Genomic DNA, 16124 nt, shown 5'->3' on the forward strand with positions numbered 1-16124 from the left:
GCTCATGTGCAGCTCCACAAAAACTCAAAAGAACCTGGTTCAGAGAGCTTCCAGGTGGTGGAACATGTGGAGGTTCCTGGAGGAGGAAGCACCTGGGGAGGAGGAGGCACCTGGGAAGGAGGGCACACCTGGGAGGAGGGTGTACCTGGGAGAAGGGTGCGCCTAGGGAGGAGGGCACACCTGGGGAAGAGGGCATATATGGGGAGAAGTGTGCACCTGGGGAGGGCATGGAAACTCTGTACTCCTTCCCCTGTACCTCACCTTCTGCATTTTTTCCTTGGTATTATTTTTGATATTTTAAAAATAAACTGGTAATCGTGTTTCCCTGAGTTCTCTGAGCAGCTCTAGCAAATTAATTGAACTAAAGGAGAGAAGCATGAGAACCTCAAATTGAAGCCAGTTGGTCTTAGATGTTCTGGAGGCCTGGACTTACGACTGGTGTCTAGAGGGTGGGCAGTCTTGGGGACTGAGCACTCTACCTGTGGGATCTGATGCCATCTTTAAATAGTGTCAGAATTAAATTGGAGAACACCCAGCTGGTGCCTGCTGAAGAATTGATTGCTAGCTTGGTGGTGGGCAGAAACCTCCCCCACGATATGTAGTCACAGAAGTCTTTTTTGTTGATTGTGGTGTTGTGAGGGCAGGAGAGTTTCTCTACATTCTCAGGGAATATGGGTCCTTCACTTCCAGAATGTTTTCTTTCTTTCTTTTCTTTTTTTAAAAATAATTTCTCCCTTCTGTTTTCTCATTAGTCTCCTAGAAATCTAGTCAACCATATTTTGTTTCCCAAATTGAATTTCTAATAGTCATATATTTACTCCTATTTCTATTTGCTCTACTTTCAGAGAAATGTCCTTAATTTCATAGACTAACCCTTCTATTGAATTTTTATTCAATAGAACTTTATCTATTGAGTTTCAAGGTTCAGTTTTCATTCTCTGCCTGCTTGTTTGTCCGCGGTGTCCTGCCCCATCTTACAAATGCAATGACGTATCTCTTTGGGGCTATAATCCTTTTACTTATTTGTGTTTGTTTGTTTGTTTTCTAGTTTTAACAAAGAATTTTATTTGTTGCTCAAAAGTGGAATCCAGACAATAGCAACCCACTTCAAGAAGAGTTCTCTAATAAAACATTATTGGTCATTCTCTCTTCTCTTCACGTGGTGTACTCTCTCATGTACACATAATCAGAAAGCAGACTGATGCATGCAAACCCTGTGTGAAAGGCACAAGGCACTAGTATTTCTCACACCTGCTACACCTTTTTGCAAGCCAAGGAAAGTCTTTTCTGCAATCTCTCCATTTTGATAGAAAAGACCAGAGGAGAGTGGAAGGAATTGAGAACACAGTCAGTTGATTCCCAGTGCCACAGGCTGGTGTCCTACTCTCATTCCTGAGATAGAGGAAAATAGTTTGGCATGCCCCATGGAATGCTGGTATTGGTATTGGTTTCTGATAGTTGTGGTTGCATGTAAGTCTTTTCTTTCGGTTACTATTATGTTTATAGTTTTCATTCAAAACAGCCCTGAACCTTATCATAGATCTCTCCTCTCCAGCATGGATTAACAAATTAGGTTTGTTAATGTACCACGAGGTCATTCTTTTGATGTTCTGGTAGATTACATTTGCTAATACTTTATTTAGAGTTGCATGAATTTATATTTATAAATGAGATTGGGCTATAGTTTTTCTTTCTGTGTAAGATTTATCAAGTTTTAGAATTAAGTTTACACAAGCTTTAAAAAAATAAATAGCATTCCCTCTTTTTCTGTGGTACTGAATGTTCATCAAGAGAGAATGGCTAAATAAGGTGAGATCTAGTTTAAATCTAAATGTCTATCAAACTAGAAATGGTTGAATAGATGATTGCTGTCTACTATGGAATGTTATACAAATATTAAAGAGAATCAGAATTAGTTGCATAGACCCATCTGTTGGCCTGAAGATGGCCAGAAAGTGTTGATGAGTGAGGAAAAGAAATTGCAAACAACTTTTTATAGTATAAATCAATTTTTTTCTTTTTTTGAGGCAGAGACTTGCTCTGTCACCAGGCACTAGGCAAGAGTTCAGTGGTGTGACCTCAGTTCACTGCAATGAATGGATGCTGCAGACAGATGGTGAGTGGGCCTGCCAGCAAGACCCTGGGGGAGTCTCCCTGCCTCCGAGTGAGTCCACAGACCCACCTGTCAGCTCTCCCAGTCAGGATCAGGATTGGGTTCTCAGTCCCATGCTCAGACATGAGGGCTCAAACTTAGTGTTGTAAAAATCCATCATTTCAAGGGTTAATGCTTGTTCAGTGTTTTGGATATTAACCCACAGTGATACCTTCCCATCACTCCATTCCTCATGATAGGATGCCTTCAGCCTGACATTTTTAGCACACTGGGGAAGAAAAAGCAAGTGGTTAATTTTGTGACTGCAATACCAAAAATGAAGTCGAAAATGGCAACACATTTGCCAGCCTGTTTGTTTTCTTAATTCAGGGGCCACTTTAAAAATATCCTGGGAGCCTATTCAGGAATAGAGAATTTATGTTACAGAATTGGGGCAACTGGGGTGAATGAGAACCAGCCCCAGATTTGTGACTGGGGCCTGGGGGAGTTCTCTCTGAAAGTCTCCAGCCTCAGTACTCCTGCTGACTGCTGCAGCCTCGTGAGGATGATGGCATAGCTGTGTTTGACACCCGTGCCAGGCTGTCAAAGCCCTCACTACAAATTTGCAAAGCCTTTGCTTCTAGCCCTGTGTAAAGTGTCCTTTGTCCTTGCCCAGCTGGGAAATAACTGCAAGGAACTACACAGAGAGCAAGCTGAAAGGGATAGGAAGTGGAGAGCTGGGTTAGACAGGCAGATTTTCTTTCAAGAGTGAACAACCACAGGAGAGAGGGACACCCGGCACTTGTTGTGGCTGACCTGCATCTGTTTACCTTCTCTCCTCTGTTCTCCAGCCAGCGTCCTGTACCTTGAGGGCACAGGGTTACCTGTCCTGCAGCTAAACATTAATGAGTGTTTGTGCGTCAGGTTCAAGTTTCTGTCCAAACTGAGGCATCACCACAAAAGGGTAAGAATACAGCTTCTGAGTGGATCATGGTCCGCTGATGACACCAGCACAGACTTGTCCCCAAAATCATACCCTTATTTAGAGTGGTGAAGACCCAGAGGTGCTGAGAGAGTCTGAGGAATTCCAAACGGCAGCTTCAGATGGTCAGAAGTCAAAAGAGAAGTGTGGCTGTTGTGAGCAATAGTGAGGGACAGAGTGTATTTTAAAAGCTTTCCTGACATACCCCTGCTTTTTCTTCCCACTGTACTGAGCTATTCATTCTGAAAGAAAGGTGAATTGGAAGACAAATTCCACAGCCCTGCCTCCTGGCATCTTTGTGTAACTTTGTATGACATCTTTTCTGTGTAACTTGGATTAAGCTTGGGTTTACCCCCAGGAAGAAAAAACCACCCAGACCACAGAGCTGCTGCAGGTGGGCAAATGAGCACTCTGCAGCTCAATCTCATGCTGCTGTGCAAATGGTCAAATATTGATTCTTGTTTAAGTTTGTTTAAAACAGTGGGTCCCAAAGTGTGCTCCCTAGATCAGCAGCCTCAACTTCACCTGGGAACTTGTTATAAATGTGTGTTCTGACTGGGCATGGTGGTTCACACCTGTATCCCAGAACTTGGGGAGGATAGGTGGGTGGATCACAAGGTCAAGAGATGGAGACCATCCTGGCCAACATGGTGAAACTCTGCCTCTACTAAAAATACAAAAATTAGCTGGGTGTGTTGGCGTGTGCCTGTGGTCCCAGCTACTCAGCAGGCTGACAGGAGAATCACTTGAATCCAGGAGGCAGAAGTTGCAGTGAGCCGAGATTGCACCACTGCACTCTAGCCTAGTGACAGAATGAGACTCTGTATCAAACAAAAGAAGAATTAAAGAAATGTGTATTCTCTGGCCCCACCCCAGACTTCCCAGGTCAGAAATTCTTAGGGTGCGGTCCAGCAGCTGCTGCCTAACCGCCCCTCAAGTAATTATATTTATTATTTATTTTTTTATTTTTTATGAGACGGAGTTTCACTCTCGTTACCCAGGCTGGAGTGCAATGGCACGATCTCGGCTCATTGCAACCTCCACCTCCTGGGTTCAGGCAATTCTCCTGCCTCAGCCTCCTGAGTAGCTAGGATTACAGGCATACACCATCATGCCCAGCTAATTTTTTGTATTTTTAGTAGAAACCGGGTTAAACCATGTTGACCAGGATGGTCTCGATCTCTTGACCTTGGGATTCACCCGCCTCGGCCTCCCAAAGTGCTGGGATTACAGGCATGAGCCACTGCGCCCAGCCCCTCATGTAATTATGATACAAGCCTTAGTCTGAAGACTGCTGGTTTAACCCTGCAAACGGCCACTTGAAAACAAGTTAGGTCTCCCACAGACACAAGCAGCAAAGACAGGACCCGTGTATGATGTTAGATTAGAACCCCCAAACTTGGCTGCTGTGTGATGGTGAGACCCAGGTTTTTCCATCCACTCAGAAGCAAAGGACCCCTTGCCTCTCCTCCAGGGTAACTAAAATGGGTGTTGGAGTCGATATCTGTAATCTCTACCACTCAGAAAATAACTCAGCACAAATTCAAATATCTCTGCAACTAAGGTGCCTGCTGGCCCAGGGAAAGTGAACTTGTCCTCCACACTTTTTACCCCAGAACATTCTCAATAGATTCCTGGCTTTCCCATTTAAGGAGGAAGAATTATTTGAAAAAGTTTTTTACCTGCCTGTGTGCCAGATATCCAGAGCCTTAAGTCCTCTGGCTCAGTCATCTCACACCCATTGTTCTAGAATTTGAGAAGCCTAGTTGGGGGCAGGAATGCTTTCCCTTATTCACTGTCTGCTCAGGAGGCCAGATACAGGTTGCTACTGTTTTTCTTAACAGGCAGAAAAGACCAGAGGAAGCAGGACAAGAATACTGATTTCCCTGACTGGGTTTTGCTGTGGTAGTTGCTTTATTCTTATTTTTGCTTGAATGTTTAGGAGTGGGTGGGAACAGGGGTCTTTGGGCATAGATGGGTGAGAGGGGTGCATGTAACCCATCCACCTTCCCTTCCTGCCTTCTCTTCAGTGGTGTTTTACCTTCAGCCACTTTGTGGTTGATTCTAACCAGGAGTATGAGGTGACCATTCACCACATGTCCAAGCCCATCCCTGACGGGGACCCAAACCACCAGTCCAGGAATTTCCTCGTGCCTGGTAAGAGCATCCTTACAAGGCATTAACTACCCCCTGGACTCTATGAGAAGGAAGCAGCAGGTGGCACAGATGCCAGCCCCCTCGCTCAGCAAGGTAGTGACTGGCACTGCCAGTGCCTGAGACCCACAAAACAAAGGCCAGGACTGGGAGTTCTTTGGCGTGTGCTGCAGCCTCCACTCCCTGAGGCAGAGCCATTCACTGCTGAAACAGCAGTGGACATTGGTCTAAGATCCCACAAGTTTCATGAGAACCAGAGTTCCTCCTTCTACCTTGAGAAGCACCCATACTGCCCAGAAAATAGCATAAAGGCAAAGCCACAGACAAATCGTGGAGAAGTTGCAGCCTCTGCCCAAAGCCTGGTGCCACCTCCATGGCTTGCTTTTTTCTTCCCACCTTGCATTCTCCCTGCATCACGCAACACTCATCCCAGGCATGGTGCTCTCCTTCCTGTGCCATCCATTCTGCCTGCAGTTACTGCCAGGCTTTTCTTCTCAGGTATCCTTTGACATACATGCACCTTTTACTTCCCCATCCTCCCCAGAGGCTCAGCTGTTACTTGCATTTCTCTTTCTAATTTTAATCGAGGCGGTCTCACTTTGTCAACCAGGCTGTAGTGCAGTATTGCTATCCTAGCTCACTGCAGCCTGGAACTCCTGGGCTCAGTCGATTCTCCTGCCTCAGCCTCCCTATAATTCTCACTTTTCATAGCCAGCTGTGTCAGAAATCCTGCTTGATAACAAAGTCTGGGTCTTCTGCCCACTTGTGGCATCTCCAGAGCCTCAAAAATTGCTTTGCATATAGCAGGTGGTCTAGAAATTCTTGTTAAGGGTGATGTTGACTTTCTTCATCCTGAGGACACCCTGCACACATGTATGTGCACACACTCTCGGCTTACCCTGCTGGGTATCCCCGCGTGTGGCTCATCACTCCCTGGCATGGTGCTGCATGCTGTTTGTTTGCTTTTATTGGTCTTTCCTATGGGCTTGAAGTCTCCAGGGGGCAGGGCTTTGTCCTGTTTACCATTTAGCTGCAGTGTCAAGAACAGGGCCTGGTGCACCAAGTGCATTCAGGAGGAATGTACTTGAATTCAGAGGGTTCCCTGGAAGACGATGAACAGGCAAGCAGGCTAACACCCATGCCAAGATGGGTCCAACCCCAGAGCTCACTCTGAAGGGGCCATTCATGGACAGGCTCCCAGCAGAGAAAAGATAGCTGTTCTGGTGTCAGGAGTCTGGAAGAACAGGTTTCCGAAGGCAGAGGCTTCATGAGTTTCCTTTTCTCTGTGTCGGCAGACTTTGAGGACACCAGGGTGAAGGGAACCACGCAATGCGTGAGCGCAGGTACATGAGTTCCCTTTTCTCTGGGTCAGCAGGCTGTGAGGACACCAGGGTGAAGGGAACTGCGCCATGCATGAGCGCAGGTAATGGGCTGCCCTGGAGAGCTGCACACACGCATGCACACTTTCACTCCCATGCCCTTTCTCATTCCCAGCCTGCATGTGTAACCTTGGCAGGCAGCCTGTGGGACGCTGACATCACTGTGGAGACTCTGGAGGCCCACCAGCTGCGTGTGAGCTTCACCTTGTGGAACCAATCTACCTGTTACCAGGTCCTGCTGCCCAGCTTTCCACATAAGAAGAACCACAGCTGCTTCGAGCACATGCACCACATGCCTTCGGTAACTGCTATTTTTGACCCTTCTAAGCTCAGAACCACCCTCCAAGCCCCAAGTCTCTTCTCTGCTAGTCTGACAGAATTGTGTTGCCAGAGCTTGGAGCTCATTCTGTGCTTACTCTGTAGTGGTCATGGTGGCTTGCCTTTTTCTTCCCTGGTGATCTGATGGTTGATAGAAAGGCAATGGACTTCATCTTGCCCATGACTCAGCCCTCTTCCTTCTTCCCTCTTCCACAGGCTCCCTTGTTCTCTTTGTTTTGCTGTGTTTACTACAAACATGATTTGATGATTTAAAAAATATGTGGAAATAGAGATAAAGGGGAACTAAAGAAAATAAGTGCCTCACACCTGTAACCTTGATACTTTGGGAGGCCATGGCATGCTTGAAGTTGGAGTTGGAGCTGCAGTGAGCTGTGATGGCACCACTACACCTAACTAGGAAAACAGAGCAAGGCGCTGCCTCCTAAAAACGAAAAGCCTGGGCACAGTGGCTCATGCCTGTAATCCCAGCACTTTGGGAGGCCAAAGTGGGTGAACCACAAGGTCAGAAGTTCAAGACCAGCTGGCCAAGGTAGTGAAACCCCATCTGTACTAAAAGTACAAAAATTAGCTGGGTGTGGTGATACATGCCTGTAATCCCAGCTACTCGGGAGGATGAAGCAGGAGAATTGCTTGAACCTGGGAGGTGGAGGTTTCAGTGAGCTCAGATCATGCTTCTGTACTCCAGCCCAGGCAACAGAGTGAAAAAAAAGGAAATTAATGAAATAAAATTGGCTGGGCATGATGGTTTATGCCTATAATTCCAGCACTTTGGGAGGCCAAGGCAGGTAGATCACTTGAGGTCAGGAGTTCAAGATCAGCCTGGCCAATATGCTGAAACCCCATCTGTACTAAAAGTACAAAAATAAGCCAGGTGCACTGGCCCACACTTGTAATTTCAGCTACCTGGGAGGCTGGGCAGGAAAAGTGTGCTGTGTGGTTCTGTACAACTGGTGTGAATGACCACAGATTTGTAGCTTCAATTCCCAGCAGCCATAGCAAAGAGGGCCTTACCAGTTAATAAATGTACTTACAAATTTACAACAAACCGGCTTCCATGCAAAAATGGAGTTTTTTCTGGAACAGAAACCGGAAAAGCCTTTGTCTCCTGGTGTTACTAAGGTGTGCCCTGGAAAGCCTCTCTGTGGCAGAGCCACAGCAGGTTCTCACCCAAGTAGTCTTACCCATCCTTGCCTCTCTCCTCAGCCCAGACCACAGGACTTTCACCAGCGATCCAATATCACACTCACTCTATGCAGTTTTAGAGGGTGCTGTCGCTGCCAAGTGCACATGAGTTAATGTGGTGTGGGTGGGTGTGGGGAGCAAAATGGGTGGACAGTGAGGTGTGGGGAGTGAGGAGTGTGCACAGGTGGGGAGTGGTGTGGATGGGAGTGTGGAGTGTGTACATGTGGAGAGTGTGGTGTGCACAGGAGTGAGGAGTGTGCACAGGTGGAGGTGGTGTGGATTGGGAAAAGTGTGCACAGGTAGAGAGTGTGGTTTGGGGGAGTGAGGAGTGTGCACAGGTGGGGAGTGTGATATGAATAAACGTGAGGAGTGTACACAGGTGGAGAGTGGTGTGGATGGTAGTGAGATATACACAGGTGGAGAGTGGTGTGGATGGTAGTGAGGTATTTACACAGGTGGAGAGTGTGGTTTGGGGGAGTGAGGAGTGTGTATGGGTGGAGAGTGTGGTTTGAGGGAGTGACGAGTGTGCACAGGTGTTGAGTGAGTTGTGGATGGGAGTGAGGACTGTGCACAGGTGGAGATTGTGGTGTGCACGGGAGTGAGGAGTGTGCACAGGTGAAGAGTGTGGTGTGGATGAAAGTGAGGAGTGTGCACAGGTGGAGAGTGTGGTGTGGATGGGAGTGAAAAGTGTGCACAGGTGGAGAGTGTGGTGTGGGGGAGTGAGGAGTGTGTACAGGTGGAGGGTGTGGTGTGGATGGGAGTGAGAAATGTACACAGCTGGAGCTGTGGTATAGATGGGAGTGAGGAGTGTGTACATGTGGAGATTGTGGTGTGCACGGGAGTGAGGAGTGTGCACAGGTGGAGAGTGTGGTGTGGATGGGAGTGAGGAGTGTGCATAGGTGGAGAGTGTGGTGTGGGGGAGTGAGGAGTGTGAACAGGTGGAGAGTGGTGTGGACAGAGGGGAGTGTGCACAAGTGAAGAGTGTGGTGTGGACATAGAGAGGAGTGTGCACAGGTGGAGATTGTGGTGTGGGGAGTGAGGCGGGTACACAGGTGGAGAGTGTGGTGTAAATGGGAGTGAGGAGTGTGCACAGGTGGAGATTGTGGTGTGGGGATTGAGAAGTGTGCACAGGTGGAGAGTGTGGTATGGACAGAGAGGAGAGCGTGCACAGTTAGGGAGTATGTTGTGGACAGAGAGGGGAGCATGCACAGTCTGTTTTTCCTGATGGTGTAGAGGGAAGCCTTGTGCTCTCTCTGGCACCAGACACCACTGGCAGTGAGAATGCCTTGCTGGTTGAGACACTGCCCCTGCCTTTCTCCTTTCCAATTCTCCCAGCTTCATCTGGGCAGGGGTACTCTCACCATTCACTCCTTGCTGGAGGGAGGCAATGGCCCTTAACCTGCCCTCTCTGCCCATAGATCTAGGCCTTCTTCAGCAGCTGCCTCAAATGACTGCTTCAGACACTCCATGACTGTTTCCTGCCCAGAAACGCCAGACACTCCAGGTTGGAGACATGCAGCTGTCCAGGGCCACACTGGGAATGCAGGTGGCTGAGGGCCACCAGCCTGGGCTGAGGCCTGATCTGGGTCTGAGGGGTGGTTTCAGAGGAGAGTTTAGTTTAACATGGAGCTCTTCAGGCCTGAAGTGTGGAGTGGGGTTTAGAGTGTCACTCCCTGGAGTTGGAGTCTTGGCTGCCTTTCATTAGTGATTCATCCTCAGGCAAAATCTTTAGTCTTTCTGACCCTCCACTTTCTTTACTGGAAAATGGGGTGGTTTTAAGCCTATAGGCTAGTGCTGTGCCATGCACTGAGCACGCAGCTCCAACACACTGTCCATGTTTAATTCTCCCTCATTGTGAGTGAGTCATCATACTGTGAAGTACAAGATTCCCCCACCCTAAACCCCAGGTTCATGGATGAGGAAAGTGAGGCACAGCGATATTGAATAACTTGTCTAAGATCACACCCCAGGGACACTGTTTAGAAGTTGCATGCCCTAACGCATGGGAGGCTATGGCCACAGGCTCACAAGAAGGCTGAGACATGGGGCCAGGCTGGAAGGAGACCCAGCCTCCCAAGGCCAGCAGCTCAAGTCCTTGTCTCTTGTAGGTGGCTTCATTAATTTCAGCCTGAATCTAAAGTGCCTGGTGAGGGGCCAAAGTTATGAAAGCCCTTAAGGGATTTCAGTGGTGGATTTTGTGATGACTGGGAAGGGTTAAGAATACTCTTTCCCCTTTTCCCTTTGTTCTCATTGCAGAAACAATTGCAGGTAAGCTCTGATCTCTGCAGGGTGGCAGCCCTCAGGGACCATTCCCCAGGGGCCACGTGAGAGTGAGAAGTTCGTGCCTGACCCAGGCAGACTAGCCTGAAGGAGGCAAGCTGGGGTGGTGTGAGGTGGTGTGCGTGGGTGAGACTATGGTTTGTCAGCCGGGGGTTCAGTGTGTGAGACCATGATTTGTCAGTCTGGGGTTGGGTTGAGACCATGGTTTGTCAGCCCAGAGAAGGGGGTGAGACCACAGTTTGTCAGCCCCTGGGTGGGTGATACCATGGTTTGTCAGCCTGGGAGTGGGGGTCAGTCATGAGGGGGTGGGGTGGTGGACTGTGATTTGTCAGTAGCCAGAGAGGACAGAGCCTGAGGCTGGGGATAGGGACTGGGGCCCTCAGGGCCAGCAGGGCAGGCCTGGGCAGAACTCACACTGTTCTGCTCACCACAGATTACATGCCCCTGTGGGTTTACTGGTTCATCACAGGCATCTCCATTTTGCTCATGAGCTCCGTCATCCTGCTCAACGTCTGCATGACTTGGAGGCTACCCAGTAAGGGCTAGACCTCTGGCCATCCCTGGCACTGCCACTCACTATCAGGGCAAATTGCTTTATTCTCTCAGCCTCAGGTTCTCACTTGTAAAATGGAAATCACAGTGATACCCATGTCACTGTGCTGCTGAGTGAAATAAGGCATATGAATTCTTAGCACAGAACCTGGCATATGCTGTTTGCACAGTGTCCATTAGTTACCATTATATTTGTTGTTATTAAATAAAATATTACTAAAATCAACAGGTTAAAAGGAGCCAGAGTGAGGTTTTTTTGTGACAGAAATTATCAGCCAGGCAGGCGAAGCAGCCTGAACAACCCCGTGCTACAGCCCCAAGATGTGTGCATCTGGGGTCAGGGAGAATAGCTAGGGCCAGTGTCAGGTGATAGAGAAGACCCCGGCTGCCCTGAGCCATTGGGGAAGACCTCAACCCCACCTCGTTAGCCTTGTAGTCACAGGCCAGTTACTTAACACACCATGGAGTCACTTTTCTGTAAAATGTGCTGATAATGCTTCCCTCTCAGGGCTGTGATGAAGGTTAAATGAGTAGCTGAGGAAGGTGCTTGCTGGGGGAGATTAGTACATACCAGTATCATCTCCTACCTTCAGCCCGCTGCTGGCATGAGAGGGCCTTTGGGGGGTTCTGATAACAGCTGGTGCTCTGTAGGCTGTGCAGGTCTCTAATGGTGTGGAGGGTGCTTTTCATTTCTTTTCTGCTGTTGCTTCTGCTTCCCAAAGTGCACTGCATCCCAGGGTGAAGGCAAGGAGGAGCCTCACTTGTTATTCGACTGTCTTTGATGGGTCTATGGAAGAGCTGAAAGGATGAGGATTGAGATTAAGGTTCTAAGTCACTTGCTCAGTAATCTGTAAGTCTTGATCAACCCAGCTGTCACTAAGGAGTTAACTCTCACAGAGCAGTTTTTTCATTACATCTCCAAGGGGAACAATTGCTTAAGTATGTGGGTTCCCCTTCCTCACCCCAAAAATACCAGGAGGGAATGTTTCAAGGGACCCAGTGGGGCGGGTTTTGGAAAGTAGGGTGGTAAGATGCATGCCTTCTGCAAGGGTCCTTCTGGGGAAGAGCTTTCCCTCAGGTGGACTCAGTTTGGGATGGCCAAATTTCAGGGACACAGGGCAGACCAAGACCATAGTGAAAAGCCAGGGTGGACCCTCCAGCACTGCTCTGGGGGTCCCAGCTGTGTCAGTGCTGTAAAATAACAACTGGGACCCCAGCTGATTGTGTACAACGTGCCAGGACTTTACATAAACAAGCTCATTTAATGCCCATTGTACAAGAGCAAACACAACCTCACTGCACAGAGGAAGAAACTGCATTTCAGAGGCACCAGTGACTGTTCCAGTCATGTGCTCATAGTGCTCAAAGAGGATTGTATTCAGTCCCTGAAACATCTGAGCTGGGTCTCTGAATGCAAGGGTGCAGTGGAGTTACTTCGTTCTTGCTTTTATTATGTCTTGGTTTTTCTTTTTTTTTTTTGAGATGTAGTTTTACTCTTGTTACCCTGGCTGGAGTGCAATGGCATAATCTCGGCTCACCGCAACCTTTGCCTTCTGGGTTCAGGCAATTCTCCTGCCTCAGCATCCTGAGTAGCTGGGATTACAGGCATGCGCCACCATGCCCAGCTAATTTTTTGTATTTTAAGTAGAGATGGGGTTTCACCATGTTGACCAGGATGGTCTTGATCTCTTGACCTCGTGATCCACCCACCTCGGCCTCCCATAGTTTTGGGATTACAGGTTTGAGCCACTGCGCCTGGTCGGTTTTTTGTTTTTAAGTAAGGATCTCTCTCTGTCCCAGCCTCAAGCAATTCATCCTCCTCAGCCTGCCCAGTGACTGTAGCTGAAACTACAATCATGTACCACCATGCACGGCTAATTAGTGTGTGTGTATTTTTTGTAAAAATGGGGTTACACCATGTTTTTCAGACTAGTCATGAACTCCTGGGCTCAAGCCATCTGCCTACCTCGGACTCCCAAAGTGCTGAGATTACAGGCATGAGCCCACCAAGCCTGGTCTTCACTGTTTATCTTTGAAAATTAAATAGGGCATAAGAGAGAAGAGGAAGTGCTTACAATGCAGTGGGTAGTTTTAATTCTACAGCCTTTGGGATCTGCAATTGGTGCTCTCCTTCCTGAATAAACGAGGGATGTGCAGGGTCCTCTTCCACCTTAGTGCCCTGCCACAGCTGGGACTCCAGCAAGGCCGGGGGCGCTTGAGGGCAGAGTGAGATGGAGGCTGCCACTCAGCATCCAGGCCCTCATTTCACAAGTCAGGTGTGTCAGACACTGGGTCCTCACAGAGAAGAGGCAGCAGGGCTGGGGACTGGCCAGCTGCTCATCTGCCCTAGGTGGCTTGCCCATCTGTAAAGCGAATGGGGCAGGAGTTCTCACTTCATGGGGTCCTGGGAGGCCTGTAGTATCCCTGAGAGGCACCAGCCTGCTTCTGGGGCAGAGCAGTTTGTGCCCCAGAGGCATCGTTGAGCCTCTTTCGCTGCTGTTAGGTATTGCTCTCTCCCTCCTGTGTTTGCCTATTTAGACTCTAAAAGTAATAAGTGTTCCCATACTGTGCATCTTTAAGGAGCTCAGGAAGTGTCTGGCTGAGGGAGCAATGTGCATTGTGGAAAAACGGTCACAATATGGATTCCAAGGGTTATATTTTGCAGAAGACTATGAAGATAAGCAACTACCTTCAACCCATGGTGAGAGCTGTTAAGGTTAATTTTGTGCCCCTATGCATTCCCCGCCGATCCTCCCTCACTCTGAAATGGCCTCGTGGTCCATCTTGCCCTTCACCTCTGCATGTCTCTGTACACCCCATTGCTTCTCCCAGATCCTAGCACTGGGTGCACACTCTCGCCCTGTGCATTTAGGTCGATGAAGGGGGGTACTCACCAGGTGAGCCAGCCTTGCCTGTGAGAGGAACACACAGTCTCCTGTCTCCTGGTTTCAAGGGTGCCAGGAAGCCTGGCCCAGCCCACCTCCCCCCTGGAGTCCTTCCCAGGAGGAATAACCCCTTAGGCTATTGACTGTAGGATGAGTTTTCTCACAGGATATTTCCTCTATTATGAGACAAAAAGAAGGTACACGGTGACGGGTAGCAGGAGGAGAGGAAGTGGAAAGGAAGTGTGCAGGTGACTGGCCCCTGTGCTTGTCTGCTCCCTGGCATGGGTGTCCCACTGGCCGCCTCTGCCCACCAGTTCCATGGGATAGTCACAGAAGGTGAAATCAGCCCCTGCTTTTTTGCTAGAATGGCTGAGCTTTCATGGAAAGGAAGCTGGGCTCAAGCACCCACTGGTCACTGCAGGCTGCCTGGAGTGCAGAAGTAGGAGTGTGCACTGGCTTCTCCTGACTGCAGTGCCACATTGTGCAAGCCACCTCCCTTCTCGGGGCCTCAGGAAAATAGAAGGCAGCCCTGAAGGTGGCTGTGAGGAGGGACGAGGCTGATGTGCAAAGGGCCCTACAGTCGACCATGGACTGTGTTCTTTTGTTCTTCCTTAGGGCCACTGCTCAGGCATACGCCTCAAGGCCCAGGTGTGGGGTGAGGTTGGCCTTCCCTACACATGAACAAATCACTGCCCCCCTTCTCCACCTGTCACAAATCGACTTCTGATATGCCTGGCAAACCAAAATCGGTCAGGGATGGCTTACTTTCCTAGCAGATGTTTCTAAATATTCATAACATGCTTTGTCAAAGCAATCACCTTATTTTACATCCACTCCAGGGAGAAATGAAGATATGTTTCTATGTTGTTCTGTAATGATTTTGTATGTACATTGTGTTCCATGTTGCAGTTATACATGTCATAGGGGAAAGGACCTTTTTCTATGTATTCTGTGGTTGCTCCTGTTTTATAAATAATGAAGTTCCAGGAGGCCAGATGATAAGTAAAGCCACAGCTCACGAGAAGCAGAGAGGAGTTTTCAGGCTCCCAGGAGCATCTACTCTTGCCTTCTGGGCTCTCCTGAGTCAACTTTTTGCATCGCCTTTGGCACAGCCAGAAGCAGCAAGCTAGGATCTGTATAATACTGCCTGCCTGTGTACTAAGAAAACCACAATGTGTTTATTTGGATGCAGCCCCGACCTTCTTCTTTAGACTTAATACTATCCTTCATGTTAAAATAAAGCCAAATAAAAACCCATGGCCTTGTTTTTCTTATTCATATATAAGAATCTGTGCTTCTGGATGGGACAATAGTGATAGACGAAGGCAAAGTATTTAAAAATTAGTTTCTCAAGATGTTCCCCTTTGGAAAGCTACTCTTAGAAATAAATGGGAAGCTGGGTGTGGTGGCACACACCTGTAGTCCCAGCTACTTGAGAGGCTGAGGCAGGAGGATTGCTTGAGCACAGGATTTTGAGGCTGCAGTGAACTATGATGGCATCACTGTACTCCAGCCTGGTTGACTGAGACCGTAGCTCAGAAAAAAAGAAAAAGAAAGAAGGAAGGAAAGAAAGAAAAGTGAGAGAAAGAGGCCAGGGTGATGGGGAAAATCGTTCTCAGGCTGACTCCATTAAAGCTGAGCTGGCTGTGCTGACAAACTCTGTCAGATACTCACCTGCCCCAGGCCACAGCCTTACTGGCCCCCTGAGCCACATGCCACTGCCTAGAAGGAAAGGGCCATGGTGTTCCCATAATGTTAACACAAACCTATAAAATAATGGCAAATGTCACAGTTACATTTAAAAACTTTGTAAGAAAACCAAGACAGAAAAAATGTTAAACCACACAGGAAGCTTGTCACAAGTCTCAAGTTTTTTATTTTCAGAACAGTCTGGTTTTATTTTTAAAAAGAGAAGGAAAAAAGTGATTGCTAGTGAGGTGCCACTTCCCTCCTTCCTCCAGGCTCTCACCACCAGCTAGCTGGCTCACAAACCCACAGATACAGAATCAGGGCATGTTAAAATGGAACAGTTTTTAGAGAGGTTCTAGTCTTTTTTAAATAAGTAAGGATTTGGGAACTTAGAGAGGAACCCTCTGACTGGCAGAAACATTAAGAACAGGCAATTCTCAAGATTCTGAGCTCAGGGTCCTCTTCTGTGAACTATGTATGGGCTGGCATTGCCCTTGGGAGACAGGGAACCTCCTTGGCTGTCAAGCCCATGGGGAAATCCCAGATTTGCCCCTGCATCAAGGAGGCACTAGAAAGCAAGGCAAAGGAAG

General features: G+C 48.3%; 1 protein-coding gene across 1 annotated transcript in view; it reads left to right on the forward strand.

Annotated features, from left to right (window-relative positions):
* LOC100895022 (interleukin-17 receptor A-like) overlaps window positions 1-10954 on the forward strand; it is an 82931-nt gene extending 71977 nt beyond the window's left edge. Inside the window, exons 2-9 of the mRNA XM_078375622.1 lie at window positions 2051-2116; window positions 2944-3056; window positions 5105-5231; window positions 6604-6651; window positions 6745-6908; window positions 8150-8237; window positions 10385-10396; window positions 10842-10954. Of these exons, the coding sequence (XP_078231748.1) occupies window positions 2051-2116; window positions 2944-3056; window positions 5105-5231; window positions 6604-6651; window positions 6745-6908; window positions 8150-8237; window positions 10385-10396; window positions 10842-10954 (731 nt within the window). The remainder of the gene's footprint in view (window positions 1-2050; window positions 2117-2943; window positions 3057-5104; window positions 5232-6603; window positions 6652-6744; window positions 6909-8149; window positions 8238-10384; window positions 10397-10841) is intronic.
* Window positions 10955-16124: the final 5170 nt, after the last annotated feature.

This window comes from Callithrix jacchus, chromosome 6, assembly GCF_049354715.1.
Source record: "Callithrix jacchus isolate 240 chromosome 6, calJac240_pri, whole genome shotgun sequence".
NCBI lineage: Eukaryota > Metazoa > Chordata > Mammalia > Primates > Cebidae > Callithrix > Callithrix jacchus.